Genomic DNA, 12640 nt, shown 5'->3' on the forward strand with positions numbered 1-12640 from the left:
TAATCTTTTCTCTCTTTGAAATTAAATCAAATATGAAATTCAAGTTCTCTAACATAAGCGCTCACGAAGACAATCGCGGCTATTATTCGATTCGCTCTGTCACCGAATCGAATAAGATCCACACTATAAAAGGATCGGTATGGTTGTAGGATGCGACTAGATCTTCGTTGATTTATGATGGATACCAATCTAGAAAAGACCATTTTACCAATACTCTAAAGATATATTTGCCTTTTCAGTAGATAGAAAATCAAAGAAAAAAGTTTAAAGGATTATTATATTATTATTATAATTTATCTATTATTATAATTATTTATACATGTTTATAACTTAAATTCGTCACTTTTTATTATAAGGATTTAGTTTTGATATTGTTGTTACATAATGTGAATTATTTTTTAGTTATTAACTTTGTACAATCGAATTTGACTATAAAATTATACGATGACAGAATTAATATATTGTAATAGAATTGAGATCTTTTTATTTTATACTTTTCTAAAAGTAATAAATTAAAAATATTTTGAATTTAAATTTTGAATAAAAAAGTACTTTATTTTGGATTTAAATTTTGAATCCTACTGCGAGTCAACCCCTATATGTACTCATTAGTATTTAATTCTAAAAGATAATAAACTATCTTTATTTTTTTTAAATAAATATGTAATTAAGAATTTATTTAGTAACGCGTCTATTGAATGGGAGGAAACCCTAATTTTCTATCTTTCATTTCAATTATTTGTGTATTTTACATTTTTCTCTTCTTCTCCCTCCACTCACTTTCCACATCTCTCAAAATCCAACTTACTTGACCATCACCACTGCTATTCACTCTTTTTCGCATCCACGAGGTTCATCTTAAGTTGGTTATAGCCGCTATACACATTAAAAAATGAGAATATCTCAGGCCCAGATAGCACCTGTGACAATTTCAGGGAACAGTGGCTCAGAGAAAACTATGAGGCCGTTAAGGCTAAGCAGTGAAATAGCAGTTACGTCTTGGGATCAGAAAGAAAGAAAAGTAAGGGAGCTTTGATAGTTCTTTTCACCGACAGAGAGACCGAACTTTAATCGAAGAAGAAAGAAGAGAGCGATGGAATTGAGGAAGGATCTGTCGGCCAGCCTTTCAACTCGATCCCGCAACAAAAGGTAAACTAAAATTTAAATTTCATCGCTCTGTGATTTGATTACGAAATCGTAAATTATTTAAAAAAAATTAAAAAACATGTTTTGTTACTAGAACGTTATAAAAAATTTTTTGCCAACTCATTTACGGTGTAAATGAAAAATATAAAACAATTTAAATTAATAAATATACTACAAATCATATGTATCAATAAATAAAATAGTTAAATTATTTATTTAAAGAACTCCAAGAACAATGCTAAGAAAATTTTTATTTTTTATTCATTTACTAAGAAAATAACAATAAGTGAACGTCCATACGTTTTTTATTTGAATGATAAACAATTTGGAAACATAAAATTAATGTGAAATAGCCTTTCATCTCGCGAAATGGACACGCCTAAGTCCATTTTGCAAGCACTGCGGTCTCCATTTCGCAGGGACTTCATGTGAATTAGCCATATGTACTTTGACAATACTTTTGCGTAGTACATTTTCAAAAAATTAAAATATTTTTTATATTTATATTAATAAAAAATTCGTTTGATCTGTGTTATTCTGAAGTTGTAGGGAAGCTGGTATTTAAAGGAAAGAGGATTTGACCCCCCAAAAAAAGAAAATAGAATAAATGAATAAGAAAAAAAAAGAAAGGAAATACGAAACCACAATAGTAAATATAAAAACTACTGACCATCATGACAGAATATTTACATCTAAAAGTTTCCAAGTTTGAATTATTTTAAAATCAAAGACCAACAACGATTTATTACAAGTTAACGTAATTATTTTGTAAGACATTTTTATAAAAAAAATACTAGATTAAATTTAAATTTAAATTTAAATATCAAATGAAAAAATAAAATATCTTAGTTATTTGTTACATATCTTTACAAAAAATTGGATTTAATTTGAATACTAGTTAGAAAATTATAATATCTTTTTGATTTATTAGGATATCTTTATATAAAAAAAAATAGATTTTCATGTTATCTTTGTTAGTTATCTCTATAAATAACAGTGTTTATCATGAAGTTTTAAACTTAACACTCTTTTTTTAATCACTGCAGATCAGAGAAGCAGAGAATATGAGTAAAGTAATCACGCTTATTTTTGTTAAATGATCGGATTATTAGTCTTTTGTAAACTCTGTTTAATAGTTTTTTTAGTCTAATAAAAATACTGAAATTTATTTGGCTTGAGCAGTACACACTGGATGCCTTTGTAACTTCTAAGGGAGAATCAAACATGGACTTCTCCGCCTTGGATGAGAAGGTAATCTATTTTTGGCCTACAATACTCAAATATGCATGATTTCTTGGCATACTCTATTTAACATGTCTTTAATTATCTTTTGTGATGTTTATATTTGATGTGTTGTTACCTTATTATACAAGTAATGCGTCTTATTTTATGGCATCTTGTAGCTTGGAAAGGGTGTTGCCGAGGCACTGTCGACGATGATTCGCAAAGCTGTTGTACAAGGAATAATAGCAGTTCTCCTAGAGATTGTGAAAACAGTTGGTTCCTCACCAAAAAGTGGGAGTGACGGTGTAAAGCTTTCGAATACTGCTCCAGTTGTTACACCGCCGTCGGACACTTTGAAACGCATAATACTGCTCCAATTGTTACTCCGCTGTCAGACCCTTTGAAAGAAATACTTGATGTCAATCCCTCAATGTGTTTGGGTGACGAACCAGTCACAAAAAAGAGTACTTGAAGGTGCAAGGGAAAAAAGCATGGATTACCGGTCACCGCAGTTAAGGTTTTATCTTTTTACTTTTAAATAACAACTATTAAATACCACTTAAATAGCATTTGATCAAAATAGTACACAATAGATGATGTTATAGTTAACAAAGTACAACATCATTCAACCATTGGATTTGCCACTGTTCCTATTTAGGGGTGAAGAACTTTTTAGTATTCTCACATATTATAATATTAATGTTAAGTCATAAAATACAATCTCTTCCTCAACTTCTCTCTTTTTCACTAGATAGGAGGTCTGAGCTTCACTGTTGAGGCCTTTAGGCTCGTAAGTACCAGTTTCTTTTTTTGGTCATCATATTGTGCGTGTTAGTGACATTAGAAGGTTGATTAGAATCCTGATTAATACTAGGGAGCTAAATTTCAATTGCTGATATGAGAATTTGATTTGTTGATGTCGTGAAAAGCTGATCAATTGAGAGGACATTATTGACAAATAAGTAACAGTGTCTAAAATAACTATCATATTTTTTGGAGTTGCAGAAAGAATTACAATTTGCGAAAAAGCTTCCTCTAGGGCGTCCATGATTTTACTACAACAACTACAATCCAAATATGGACGGGGATGATATGCCACGTGTGAGTACTTAACTTTTCGGATAACGTTAGTAGATGATAAAATTTTTTATTTTTAATATGCAAAAAAAAATATCTGGCTGATTTTGTGTATATATTTTGAGTAAATAAACATAGTCCAACTTTTTAAAACAGAAGGAAGATTAAACAAATGACATGTAAAGATGGTTAGTAATTAAGTTAGTAAAAAAATCATATTTTATGCAAATGCAGCTTTAGTATTTATATTATCGATGTAAGTGTGGCTTTAGTTAGTAGCTTATAAATATTTTTACTACTATTATAAACACTTGCCATGTTTTCGTTAGATCTGAAAACGATAAAATCCAACTTATAAATTATTTATATAATTACATTTTTTTTAAACTTTGTGTTGATCAAAATGAATGAGTATTGAACTTTTTTTTGTTGCCATTATTTTTATAGTGTTTGGACCTTTTATTTCGGCCAACTAAAGAGATGGAGTTTTTTGATAAAGAATTGACCATTGCTGCCTATATTTTTGGAAACAATTTGGAGTCAGAGTAAGTAAAATTAACTTATTTCTCATTTTATTGCTAATTTGTCATATAATTTTTTAATAACCTTTTCTACTACTATAGTATAATATTCTGATTTTATGATTTAAGGGAAGTGCTTGGAGCCTCGGTAACAAGACATAGGTAAGAAAAATAACATTGTTAATGAAGTTATGTTTATTCCATTATGTGATATTGTTGTTACTATCTGTTAGGTTGTCAATGATTACACAAGGATGCGCCTGGCTGTGGATTTGGTGAATGACTCTAATAACTCGAAGCGGGATATCATAGTGGAGCTTGCTGTCACTGACTGGAATAAAAAGATGCAATAGTCTGTTATGCAGACTTAGGATTTTATTACCTTTTTTATTTGTAGTTATGGATTGAATTAGACTATTTTATTTTTCTTTAAAATACAAGCTATCTTTATATGTTACACTTTTTTCTTTTGGACTATTTAAATATATATGGATCTTTTTATTTATCATGATTTATTTCAGTTAGTTGATGTGCATGCTATTTCATGTTCAAACTTTGCCCTTTGTGAGTAATTGTTGAATTTTATCAACGGTTTGCATTTAATTGTATGTTCTGCTCAATATAAGAGTCTTAAAAGTTAGTTATATAGCAGCCAATCATCCATGTTTTCTATCATGTACAAATTGATGTTCCCATCAGTAGGCCAGGGGTGTTTTAATAATCATCAAATAAACACGGTCTAATAACAAATCTTTGGCAGAGTTTTAATTTATTAATGTTATATATTTATTTACATTTGAAATCCTAGGCCAGGCGTGTTTTAATAATAATCAAATAAACATGGTCTAATAACAAATCTTTGGCAAAGTTTTAATTTATTAGTGTTATATATTTATTTACATTTGAAATCCTATTAATAATAAGGTTCATATTTGCATGCTGAGAAGCAAACGATTGTCCCATTGAATATTGGTTAATGACAAAGCAGTAGCTGCAATATGGTTTGAACTCAACCCCGCTATTTGAATTTGATCCTTTTGAGATTCATGCTCAATGTATCTATTAGGCAGAGTCATGGCTCGCCACTGCACTAACACAAACATGTAGGTATATATATATATATATATGAGAGTAAAGGTGTGGTGGTGAATATACATGGTGTGGTGCTGCACACAATATAATAATTAAGTAAAGGTAGACCTTAAGGTTGCCATCAAGGAGTCCATTGAGGCCAAGGAAATGAGAAACATAAGAACCAAACCCTCCAATGAAACCCTCTTCAACTGTTATCAAGATTTCATGCTCTCTTGCAAGTTGCATCATCAATGGTCCATCAAGAGGCTTGCAAAATCGAGCATCAGCCACGGTTGTTGAGATGCCGTGTGCTTCAACAACCTTTGCTGCCGCCACATAGCTTTGTACCATTGTTCCATATCCAACTAGAGCCACCTTGCTTCCCTCTTTCAACACCTTGCCTTTACCAACCTCCAATGGCATGCCTTTGTTGTTATTTGGAAGAATGGAACCAACGCCATTCCCTCTCGGAAACCTAAACCAACTAGGCCTGTCATCTATGGTTGTAGCAATGGCTATCATGTGCATGAGTTCGGTTTCATTAGAAGGAGCCATAACCACCATGTTTGGAAAACAAGCCATGAACGTTGTGTCAAATGTGCCACAATGAGTTAGGCCATTAGCACCAACTAGGCTAGCTCTATCGAGAGCGAATCTCACCAGAAGCTTCTGAAGGTCCACGTCATGTGCCACCTGATCATACCCCCATGGCGGCATGGATGGAAACAATGGTGTATAATAGATTCTATAATAGAACTGAGCCTTAAGTCTATTGGTTCTTATTATATGTATCACATGAAGCAAAAGCAAGAAATTTAAAACCAGCAACATTAAAAGCTTTCAACTTGTATCAGATGCATCAATATGAAAAACAGTTGAATTACCTGTCAAGATCAAGAACTGGGCTATAAACAAGAGTTTTCCATGTTGTAACTATAAAATGCCAAACTGGATCATAGTACAGTGACTCTACTGACCAAAACATCCTTGTGTAGGTCTCAAGAAATATAAAAAGTAACAATGCTCCCATTTCGATCAAAATGAACTTTATAATAAAGCGGTCAATCACGACCATGACGAGGGAGAAGGCCACCAACCAATTAAAAAGCCTTTGGTTATAATCCTTTATAAATTGAGACTTAAATTTCCCTAACATCTGCAAAAATTGAAAAAGAAATTATAAAGATTATGCCCCATTATATGGTAGAATACAAGTTGACAGAAAAATGCAATTATGATAATAGACCTTCATCATGCGCTGCTGCTGCTACAATTATGATAGAAAAATGCATTAAACTTTGCCATGGAAGGTAGTCTGAGAACCTGAAGCCGATCCATCATGTCCTCGCAATTGGTGTACAGTGCCTCACATAGCTTTGAAGATTGGTATTCATTTTTTAAAATGACATTCCTATATACCTGCAGAATTGTCCTTCATAAGTATTAATTATTCAAAGTAAATATGTGCTTGAAATTATCAGATTAAAATCCAAGATGAAACTAGATAAAGAGAGCAAATAACCATTTATCAACAAATCAAGGGCATCTCCTTCATTTTTTCAAAATAGTCACTGCGGTAAAAAGAAACCTACCAGCTTGGCAAAACTTTTTCATAAGATAACAAAAGAAGTTGCAAAAGTATTGATGCTTTAAGTTTGAAGCTCTATAGACATAAATCCAGCATAATATATGCTTTTCATTCTTGCTGAGTCAACAATCACAAAATTCTTGCTACTTACTGACTTTTGAACCAGAATGCGTCAAAACAGAAACCTTAAAAGAGGAATATTTCGACTATCTTTGGCTATGATTTTTACCTGCTAGTTAAGTCACACTATTTTTATTCAAAGCACATGACATTTTAGAGAGAATTTCACCCTCAAACAGGACGAGAAATTGAAAAGTTTTGCTCTTTAATGTCTTCTTTCATTGGTGGTGCACGAATTGTGAACCACACTTTTCACAACTCGTACCACTAACCAGCAAGTGCACTGGGTCGTCCAAGTAATACCTCACGTGAGTAAGGGTCGAATCCCACGTAGATTGTTGGTTTGAAGCAATCTATGGTTATCTTGTAAATCTTAGTCAGGAAGTCAATTATGTTTATCAGTTGAATTGCAAATAAACGAGAGAGCATGAATTAAAGGTTACTTGTTATGCAGTAATGGAGAATATGTTGGAGTTTTGGAGATGCTTTGTCTTCTGAATCTCTGCTTTCCTCTGTCTTCTGATTCATGCTTGAACTCCAACTTTTAATCCTTTTCTGGCGCTGGACGCCAGAATTGGGCATAGAACTGGCGTTGAACGCCAGTTTACGTCATCTATCCTTGAGAAAAGTATGAACTATTATATATTGATGGAAATCCCTGGATGTCTACTTTCCAACGCAATTGGAAGCACGCCATTTAGAGTTTTGTAGCTCCAGAAAATCCACTTTGAGTGCAGGGAGGTCAGAATCCAACAGCATCAGCAGTCCTTTTTCAGCCTGGATCAGATTTTTGCTCAGCTCCCTCAATTTCAGCCAGAAAAATACCTGAAATTACAGAAAAACACAAAACTCATAGTAAAGTCCAGAAATATGAATTTTTCCTAAAAACAAAAAGAATTAGACTAAAAACTAACTAAAACATCCTAAAAACTATATGAAATTAACCCCAAAAAGCGTATAAAATATCCGCTCATCACAACACCAAACTTAAACTGTTGCTTGTCCTCAAGCAACTAGACAAATAAAATAGAAGACTAATGGGTTGAGAAGCAATAATATCTCAGAGGTTTTGAATGAAGCTCAGATTCTAATTAGATGAGCGGGGCTAGTAGCTTTTTGCTTCTGAACAGTTTTGGCATCTCACTTTATCTATTGAAGCTCAGAGTGATTGGCATCTCTAGGAACTCAGAATTCAGATAGTGTTATTGATTTTCTTAGTTTAGTGTGATGATTCTTGAACACAGCTTCTTTATGAGTCTTGGCCGTGGCCCTAAGCACTTTATTTTCCAGTATTACCACCGGATACATAAATGCCACAGACACATAACTGGGTGAACCTTTTCAGATTGTGACTCAGCTTTGCTAAAGTCCCCAATTAGAGGTGTCCAGAGTTCTTAAGCACACTCTTCTTTTTGCTTGGACCTTGACTTTAACCACTCAGTCTCAAGTTTTCACTTGACACCTTCACGCCACAATCACATGGTTAGGGACAGCTTGGTTTAGCCGCTTAGGCCAGGATTTTATTCCTTTTTGGCCCTCCTATCCACTGATGCTCAAAGCCTTTGGATCCTTTTTATTACCCTTGCCTTTTGGTTTTAAGGGCTATTGGCTTTTTTCTGCTTGCTTTTTCTTTTTCTTTCTAAAATTTTTTTTTCTCNCAGTTATTCCCATCCTTACTCCAGCATCCTTGCAGAGCAGAGAAATCACGCGTGGATAAGCCAACCTGGCCTCTTTAGAATTTTTGTTAGCAATTTTGTAGAGTTCAGCTGAGATCAGCTGATGGACTTCCACTTCTTTTCCCATCATGATGCAATGGATCATCACTGCCCTTTTAACAGTGACTTCAAAACGGTTGCTAGTAGGCAACAGAGAATGCCCAATGAAGTCCAGCCATCGTCTGGCGACTGGTTTGAGATCTTCTCTCTTGAGTTGATTTGGGACACCCTTTGTGTTGGTGGTCCACCTGGCTCCAGGGATACATATGTCCTCTAGAATCTTATCCAGACCCTTGTCTGTTCTCATCATTCTCCTGTTGAAGGAATCTGGATCATCTTTCAGCTGAGGTAGCTTTAAGATCTCTCTGATCTTGTCAGGGGTGGTATGAACAATCTTTTCTCTGACCATGGTCCGATATTCATAGAAAGCAGTTCCAGATAGTTTTTGCTTATCAGTCTGCCACATATTAGCATAGAACTCCTGGATCATATTCCTTCCCGCCTTCGTTTCAGGATTAGCTAGGACTTCCCAGTTCCTGATTCGAATTTGCTCCTGGATCTCCGGATATTCATCTTCTTTCAGATCGAATCTAACTTCCGGGATCACTGATCTCAGACCCATTATTTTGTTATAATGGTCTGAATGTTCTTTATATAAGAACTTCCCTTGATTCCAAAGTGATTTTGGAACGCTCTCTTTCTTGCCTCTTGGAGTGGGTTGTTTTCCTTTAGGAGCCATGATCTTAGTGATCTCGGATAAACACACCAAATTTAGAGGTTTGCTTGTCCTCAAGCAAAAGAAAAGAAAGGAGAAGGATGGAAGGAGAGCTAGGTGCAATTTTTGATGGAGGAGAAGGGAGGCCGAACCCAAATTTAAAGGGGGGGGGAGGGTGGGTTTTCGAAAAAAGAGATAAAGATATGATAAAAAGATTGATTTGGAAAAGATAAGATAGAAGATATGATAAGAGAGGATATAGTTAAAATTGAAAAGATATGAAAGATTTTTTGAAAAAGATAATGTGGAGACTTGAAAAAGATATTAGTTGGAAAAAAATTAGATTTGTTTTGAAAATAGGATTTGAAAAGAGTTGGATTGAATTTGCAAAGAGGCTTGGTGCTTATGGATTAAGATACATTTGACATTTTTAAAGTAGGATTTTTAGAAATTAGGGATTTTAGAAATCAGGGTTCTTGACATGTTTATGCAAGAAATCATGAATTGAAGTATGAAAATCAAGATTAGGATGAAAAAATATGAAGAAAAATGAGTTTGCCTCCTCCCTGCCATCCTAGCGTTTGAACGCCCAAACACTGCCTGTTTTGGGCGTTCAACGCCCAAATGCTGATCTCCTGGGCGTTCAATGCCCAGTTGTTGCCCTTTTCTGGCGTTGAACGCCAGATTGCTACCCTTATTGGCGTTCAGCGCCCACTGGCTGCCCCTTTTGGGCGTTGAACGCCCAAAATGGCCCCTTACTGGCGTTTTCTTGCCAGTGAGCTCTTTTTCTCTGTTTTGAGTGCAGATTCCTTTTGTGACCCTGTGAATTTATAAAATTTATTCTTTACCTTAGTGTCAGTGAACTTTATATAAACAAATAAAAAATAAAAATAGGGCAAAATGCTTAGAGGATTGATGCCCCATGGCTGGGTTGCCTCCCAGTAAGCGCTTCTTTATTGTCTTTAGCTGGACCTTGCTGAGCTTTTAGTCTAGCTTCAGTCTTGAGCATTCTTGCTCAATGTTGCCTTCAAGATAGTGCTTGATTCTCTGTCCATTGACAATGAACCTCTTATCAGAATCAATATCTTGAAGCTCCACATAACCATATGGTGATACACTTGTAATCACGTATGGTCCCCTCCACCGGGATTTCAATTTCCCGAGGAATAGCCTGAGTCTAGAGTTGAACAGTAGAACCTTCTGTCCTGGCTCAAAGATTCTAGATGACAGCTTTTTGTCATGCCACTTTTTTTATTTCTCTTTATAAAGCTTGGCATTTTCGAAAGCTGTAGATCTGAATTCCTCTAGCTCATTTAGCTGGAGCAATCTTTTTTCTCCTGCTGATTTGGCATCAAAGTTTAGGAATCTGGTTGCCCAGTAGGCTTTATGTTCCAGTTCCACGGGCAAGTGACATGCCTTACCATACACAAGTTGGTATGGAGAGGTCCCTATAGGGGTCTTGAATGCTGTTCTGTAAGCCCACAGAGCATCATCCAAGCTCCGTGCCCAATCCTTTCTACGGGTACTTACTGTCCGTTCTAGGATTCTCTTTAATTCTCTGTTAGAGACTTCAGCTTGCCCATTAGTTTGTGGATGATATGGAGTAGCCACCTTATGGCGAATTCCATACCGAACCATGGCAGAGTAAAGCTGTTTATTGGAGAAGTGAGTGCCCCCATCACTGATCAGTACTCTAGGGACACCAAACCTGCTAAAGATATGTTTTTGGAGGAACTTCAGCACTATTTTAGTATCATTGGTGGGTGTGGCAATGGCCTCAACCCATTTTGATACATAGTCAACTGCCCCCAGAATATAAGTGTTTGAGTATGATGGTGGGAAAGGTCCCATGAAGTCAATTCCCCATACGTCAAACAACTCAATTTCTAAGATTTCTTATTGAGGCATGGCGTAACCATGAGGCAGATTACCGGCTCTTTGGCAACTGTCACAGTTACGTACAAACTCTCGGGAATCTTTATAGAGTGTGGGCCAATAGAAGCCACATTGGAGGACCTTGGTGGCTGTTCGCTCGCCTCCGAAATGACCTCCATATTGAGATCTATGGCAGTGCCATAGGATCCTCTGTGCTTCTTCCCTAGGCACACACCTACGAATTATTCCATCTGCACATCTCTTAAAGAGATAAGGTTCATCCCACAAGTAGTACTTTGCATCAGTAATTAATTTCTTCTTTTGTATATTGTTGTACTCCTTGGGTATGAACCTTGCAGCTTTATAGTTTGCAATATCGGCAAACCATGGTGTTTCTATTTTGTGCATGCATCTAGCTGGGCTTATGCCCTTAAGGTCACCTATGGACCACCCAAGAGCTGTCTTGTGTGTCCTTAGCACTTGAATAAGTGCATCCTCTTCCTATGAATTTAAAGCAGAGCTTATGATCACTGGAAAAGTGTCACCTTCTCCCAGAAACGCATATTTCAAGGATGGTGGTAATGGCTTGAGTTCGGGTTTAGGAGGTTTTTCCTCTTCCAGAAGAAATTTCAGAGGCTCTTTCATGTCCTCTGAATCCTCTAAATCAGGTTGAACATCTTTAAAGATGTTTTCCAACTCTGATTCGAGACTCTCGGCCATGTTGATCTCTTCTACCAAAGAGTCAATAAGATCAACTTTCATGCAGTCTTTTGATGTGTCAGGATACTACATGGCTTTGACAGCGTTCAACTTAAACTCATCATCATTGACTCTCAGGGTTATTTCCCCCTGTTGGACGTCAATGAGGGATCGTCCAGTTGCTAGGAAGGGTCTTCCTAGAATGAGAGTAGCACTCTTGTGCTCCTCCATTTCCAACACAACAAAGTTAGTGGGAAAGGCGAATGGCCCAACTCTGACAATCATGTCTTCAATCACGCCTGACGGGTATTTAGTGGAGCCATCAGCAAGTTGGAGACATATCCGGGTTGGTTTAACTTCTTCAGTTAAACCAAGCTGTCTGATAGTGGATGCAGGTATTAGGTTGATGCTTGCCCCAAGATCGCATAAAGCTGTCTTGGTGCAATTACCTTCTAATATGCATGGTATCAGAAAACTCCCAGGGTCTTTAAGCTTTTCAGGAAAGCTCTTCAGAATGACTGCACTGCATTCTTCAGTGAGGAGAACTCTTTCTGTTTCTCTCCAATCCTTTTTATGACTCAAGATCTCTTTCATGAACTTGGCATAAGAAGGTATTTTCTCAAGTGCTTCTGCAAATGGAATCTTTATTTCAAGAGTCCTGAGGTAATCTGCAAAGCGAGCAAATTGCTTATCCTGCTCCTCTTTCCGGAGTTTTTGAGGATAAGGTATCTTGGCTTTATATTCTTCAACCTTAGTTGCTGTAGGTTTATTGCCTACAGAAGTGGTTGAAGGAGCTCTTTTAGAGGGGTTGTTATCAGCATTTGTGTGTGTCTGATCCCTCACTGGCAGTTGAGTGCCAGAGTTAGAGACTGGAGTGACGTTAGAT

The 12640-nt window shown here is 36.0% G+C and overlaps 1 protein-coding gene and 1 long non-coding RNA gene across 2 annotated transcripts in view; both read right to left on the bottom strand.

Annotated features, from left to right (window-relative positions):
- Nucleotides 4831–5759, bottom strand: LOC107640406 (probable 1-deoxy-D-xylulose-5-phosphate synthase 2, chloroplastic). Its single transcript, XM_016343928.2, has 2 exons — nt 5169–5759; nt 4831–5053 (listed from the first exon to the last, which is right to left on the bottom strand). Exons 1-2 carry the CDS (start codon nt 5757–5759, stop codon nt 4895–4897), a joined length of 750 nt encoding a protein of 249 aa, XP_016199414.1. The 3' UTR covers nt 4831–4894.
- Nucleotides 5989–12640, bottom strand: part of LOC107643389 — an 8476-nt gene continuing 1824 nt past the window's right edge. Inside the window, exons 2-3 of the long non-coding RNA XR_002362675.1 lie at nt 6289–6461; nt 5989–6198 (exon numbers count right to left, since the gene is read on the bottom strand). This is a non-coding gene — a long non-coding RNA (uncharacterized LOC107643389). The remainder of the gene's footprint in view (nt 6199–6288; nt 6462–12640) is intronic.

The sequence above is a fragment of the Arachis ipaensis genome, chromosome B05, assembly GCF_000816755.2.
Source record: "Arachis ipaensis cultivar K30076 chromosome B05, Araip1.1, whole genome shotgun sequence".
NCBI lineage: Eukaryota > Viridiplantae > Streptophyta > Magnoliopsida > Fabales > Fabaceae > Arachis > Arachis ipaensis.

Excerpts from the sequence above, each read along its gene's own strand:
- LOC107640406 (XM_016343928.2), bottom strand. The coding sequence starts at position 5,759 with ATGCCGCCATGGGGGTATGATCAGGTGGCACATGACGTGGACCTTCAG. Across the intron at positions 5,054-5,168 it reads TCCTTGATGGCAACCTTAAG|TGGCGAGCCATGACTCTGCC; the intron begins GTCTACCTTTAC and ends GTGTTAGTGCAG.